This window comes from Syngnathoides biaculeatus, chromosome 7 (genome assembly GCF_019802595.1).
Source record: "Syngnathoides biaculeatus isolate LvHL_M chromosome 7, ASM1980259v1, whole genome shotgun sequence".
NCBI classification, from domain to species: Eukaryota; Metazoa; Chordata; class Actinopteri; order Syngnathiformes; family Syngnathidae; genus Syngnathoides; species Syngnathoides biaculeatus.
This window is the reverse complement of record NC_084646.1, coordinates 11,199,394-11,203,732: the sequence shown is the minus strand read 5'-3', so window position 1 is coordinate 11,203,732 and position 4,339 is coordinate 11,199,394. Positions and strand designations below refer to the sequence as shown.

General features: G+C 52.3%; 1 protein-coding gene across 1 annotated transcript; it reads left to right on the top strand.

The window, feature by feature from the left end:
- The first annotated feature begins 2,216 nt into the window (after positions 1–2,216).
- On the top strand, positions 2,217–3,920 carry LOC133503475 (Krueppel-like factor 2). Its single transcript, XM_061825153.1, has 3 exons — positions 2,217–2,415; positions 2,644–3,433; positions 3,512–3,920. Exons 1-3 carry the CDS (start codon positions 2,356–2,358, stop codon positions 3,685–3,687), a joined length of 1,026 nt encoding a protein of 341 aa, XP_061681137.1. The 5' UTR covers positions 2,217–2,355; the 3' UTR covers positions 3,688–3,920.
- Positions 3,921–4,339: the final 419 nt, after the last annotated feature.

The following is a 4,339-nucleotide window of genomic DNA, read 5'->3' as shown; positions in this document are numbered from 1 at the left end:
GCGGCCCCCCCCCCACCCCCACCCCCCGGATGCCGCCATCGCTTCTGGCGGTGGGATCGGTACACAAAATAAAACGCGCGTGCAGTAGAAGGACGCAAGAATGTTGAAATGTGACTTCAATCAAGTTTTGAACAAACATTTGATGACGTTGCAAACGTCTTTTTGAAACTGTTTCTTCTTTTTTTAATTCTGATGACTTCACAAGTGTTGTTGTCATTTTGTTCCAAATGTCAACAGAGCAACGGACGCGCCTTTCTGGAATGCATTATTATGATTCTGATTACGCGGGCGCAACGGTGTTGTGGGGGGAACGAGTGCTGTCATTTCAAAAATTGACACGAATTCTAGATAGGAATTTAAAAGCTGTTTCAAATAGAAATGATTAAAACCAGGCAGTAGATATTTCAAAATGACATTAGAAACAGTCCATTAAAAAAATATTACAAAAACCGATGACTCAAATTAACATCATAAAAAAAGTTCACTTTGAATAAAGACGAGATTAAAAACCAGTTGAGACACACAGTGTGAATATAAATACGAGGAATTTAGAACAGATATCGGAAACTGATTTAAAAACAATCAATTTAACAAATCAACAACAATTTAAGAGACAGCTCAACGATCAAAAACATTAAAAATAGACAAGATGAAAATCTGAAAATGACAAAAGGTCACATCACTCAACACAGAAATGAAAGATTTGACATACCTGAAATGACATTTTTAATAATAGACGTGATTCAAATAAAAACAGACAAAAGAAAAAATGCGACATTACTGAATACACAAATTACAAATAAAAATAGACATTTCAAACAAAAAATGGCAAACATTTGAAAATCTTGATCATTTTGAACGAGCAGATGCGACTAAAAACATTATTAAAACTGCACATTAAAAGTAGATGTGAATAAAAATATTAAAAAAGACATTTGAAAAATGACGATAAAAAAACATAACACCAAACATTTAAAAAAAAAACCCCCCCAAAAAAAAAAAATTGGCGCGATTATAAACGGGGAGGCCGAAAAAAAGCAACCCAATGGATTCGGAACCGCCCAAAAAGGTCAAACGTCACGACGACAGATGGCTGGCCGGTTGCTACGGCAACCGCAGGCGTGACGGAAGCGGCTTTGATCTCGTCCGTCGCGCCTTCGTCGGCCGTTGGCGGTTAGCGCTGAGTCACTGGCCACGCCCCCTTTGCGGGATTTGACAGACGTGGAAAAGTCCAAACTCGCCGGTTCACACGGAACCAAAAAGAATAATCAGAAAGTAGGACAATTACGAGTACCGGTACTGGTACATTTGGCAGTAACAGGAACTGTCCCAAGTAGCACGAGCAGCAATCTACTAGTACAAGAACCAGGACCAGCACCGGTACACACACACACACAATTATCAGAGTGTGTGTGTGTGTGTGTGTGTGCGTGTAGCCCAACCCGACTGACAGCGTCGGTACCAGGACCAGTACAAGGTGGCCACGTTCGGCGACTAGTGCGTGTGTGTAAATAAAGGGAGGGGTTTTGTCGCCGTCCGTCCCGACGCCCGCTCGACAGGCCGACCTGCCCCCCCCCCCATCTACAATAATTGGCCACTTTCCTTCATCTGCGGTACACACACACACCGATCTGTACGCGTGACATTTTCAAAAACGGCAAGAAAGTCCGTGTACCAATATCAGTCCATGCAATAAACTACAACGGGTGTCGTATTAGTACGAGCGCGTGCAGCAGAGCGAAGACTGGTACTAGTACATGTGTCAGTACAAGTATCCACACCAGTGACATGTACCAGAACACGAAGGTGCATGTGACACTACAAGTCTGTACCACAACCTGTGTGTGTGTGTGTATCTATAAAATATACACACACAAATGCATGTACCACACCTGGTTTGTATACTAGTCCCAGAGGACGTACTACTGGTACAATTGTACGAAGCAGGGCAACGTGTAGCGGTACCACATGAGCTCAATAAAAGAAAACACACACGGCGTCCCCGTGGAAAGTTGCACCAACCGACAAACGGGAACAAGGAAGCAGTTCAAAAAATAAATTTTGAAATTCAAGTCGTCTCCAAAAGTTTCCTCCTGTTGCTCGTTTTGTTTTGACAACTTTCGCTTTGAGCTCGGAGCCGAGCGCCGTGCGTGCGGCTGCAGAGGCGGCGCAGACTCGGGCGGGGCTGGGGTGGGGGTGGGGGGGTGTCGGCACCGACGAGTTGAAAAGCAGCAGGCAGCGGAGACGAGCTCGCATTCCAGCGCTGCTCTTCCTCCTCCGGCACCAGACGTCGCCAGCCCGGACTCGCTCCCGCTCGCCGCTTTTGACGAGTTTGGATCTTCCCACAGAGGCGAGATGGCGGCGAGCGCGAGCGTTTTGCCTTCCTTCTCCTCCTTTTCCACGCAGAAGGAAGAAGTAAGTGGTCTTTTCTTCCATTTCTTTCAAGAAATGGATCGTTTGGGGTGAGCGGCGCGGGGCGGTGCGCTTGCGGCCAGTACCACTGCGTTGAAGTTTGGGGTGCAAAACCTTCCCGCCTGGACTTTTGCCTTTCACACGTTAAATTTGTAAGCAAGCATCGGTCCAGGCCACCTCGGCAGAAACGCTAACGGGACGGATGTTGAAAGTTCTGCCGTTGTCCTCCAGGTCTGGACGGGATCCCCAAAGGACGACGACAACCTGGACACCTTCCTGGACTTGGACTTTATCCTGGCTCACAGCGTCATCGGCGCAGACACCGGAGCGCCTCGCGATTCGTACCGGACTTTGGACGCGGGGGTCCCCGCGTACCACCCGGAGGACTACGCATCCCCGCCGGTCCTGTCCGCCCCCCCGCCCCCGACGTACGGCGGCCCGGCGGCCGAACTGCTGCACGGCGAAGCGGACGTCGACGACTCGCGGGCCGGCGTCCAGGGCCGCTTCTTCTTCGGGTCCCCGGCTTTCCAGGACTCGGGACGTCCCTTCTCGGACTGCTTCCCGCAGCACCCGCGCGTCAAAGCCGAGCCCGACCCCTACGGGCCCCCGGGGGGCGCCTCGCCGCGGGCCTTCCACCAGGTCAAGCGGGAGGCCTGCGCGATGTGGTGCGCCGGAAGCCTGACGCCGCCTCTCAGCCCCGACGACATGACGAACTTTCCACAGAGCTTCAACCGCCAGCACCGGCACCGGCACCAGCACCAGCACCTTCAGTTTCAGTTTCCCCCCGCCGCACGCTGCCCCTTTCCTGCCTTGTACGCGCAGCAGCAGCAGCAGCCCGGCGGGCAGCGCCTGCTCCTGACGCCGCCGTCGTCGCCCTTGGACTTGATGGACAGCAAGCCCCGGCGAGGGCGCCGCGCCTGGCCCAGGAAGCGCACCGCCACCCACACGTGCACCTACGCCGGATGCGGCAAGACGTACACCAAGAGCTCGCACCTCAAGGCGCACTACAGGACGCACACGGGTAAGGTTGCGGCGCACTGCTCGCGCCCGGGTCACGTGACACCTCCCGGCGCTCACCCGCCTCCTTTTGTTTTTCCAGGAGAGAAACCGTACCACTGCACGTGGGAAGGTTGCGGCTGGAAGTTCGCCCGCTCCGACGAGCTGACGCGTCACTTCCGCAAGCACACGGGCCATCGGCCCTTCCAGTGCCACCTTTGCGAGCGCGCCTTCTCCCGCTCCGACCACCTGGCGCTGCACATGAAGAGGCACGTGTGATCAGGACGGAACCTGCGGTCGACGGAACGACGCCGGAGCCAGCCGCGAGTCCGCGTTTTGGTGCAGAGGTGCGCTTCTCGGGTGCGACGGCGCCCCCGCGTGGACACAAATCACAGGACGACGACGACGACGGGTTTTGTCGCAGCTCGACGGCGCCCTCACGTGGACAGAAAATACTTGTGCTTGTGTGTACAGTCTGTACAAAGAGAAAATCCAAACGGTCCTATTTTTGTGTCGACAATTAAAGCGATAACACATCAAAGAGCGGTCCTTTCAACCTTCCTGACGGGTCTCGGGACACATCGCCGTAGCGACAGTACGGCAACAACTCCAACGACTACACGAGAGCGTATTCATACCAAGGACGAGCTGCACGAGCCACAACCGGCGGACTGACTGCAGAACTCCGTGACGACTGTAATAACTTTATTGTAACTGCGCTTCGGATGATTTCACCACACGTATGAACAAAAAAAAAAATGTACCACTTGAGACCAACGACGACCCGAAAACTGCACAATTGTAGAACAGCAGCAACCAGAACAACTTGAAAGAATAAAAGACTTGACTTTGTGGCAAGAACTCTGAACTACAAACAACTTTGTAAGAAAGCGCGTGGAGCAGTTTGAAGCGACGGCGACGTGGTGACAAC

Coding starts and splice junctions, on each gene's coding strand:
- LOC133503475 (XM_061825153.1), top strand. CDS start 2,356: ATGGCGGCGAGCGCGAGCGTTTTGCCTTCCTTCTCCTCCTTTTCCACG. Junction 2,416..2,643: donor TTTCCACGCAGAAGGAAGAA/GTAAGTGGTCTT, acceptor GTTGTCCTCCAG/GTCTGGACGGGATCCCCAAA. Junction 3,434..3,511: donor GCACTACAGGACGCACACGG/GTAAGGTTGCGG, acceptor TTGTTTTTCCAG/GAGAGAAACCGTACCACTGC.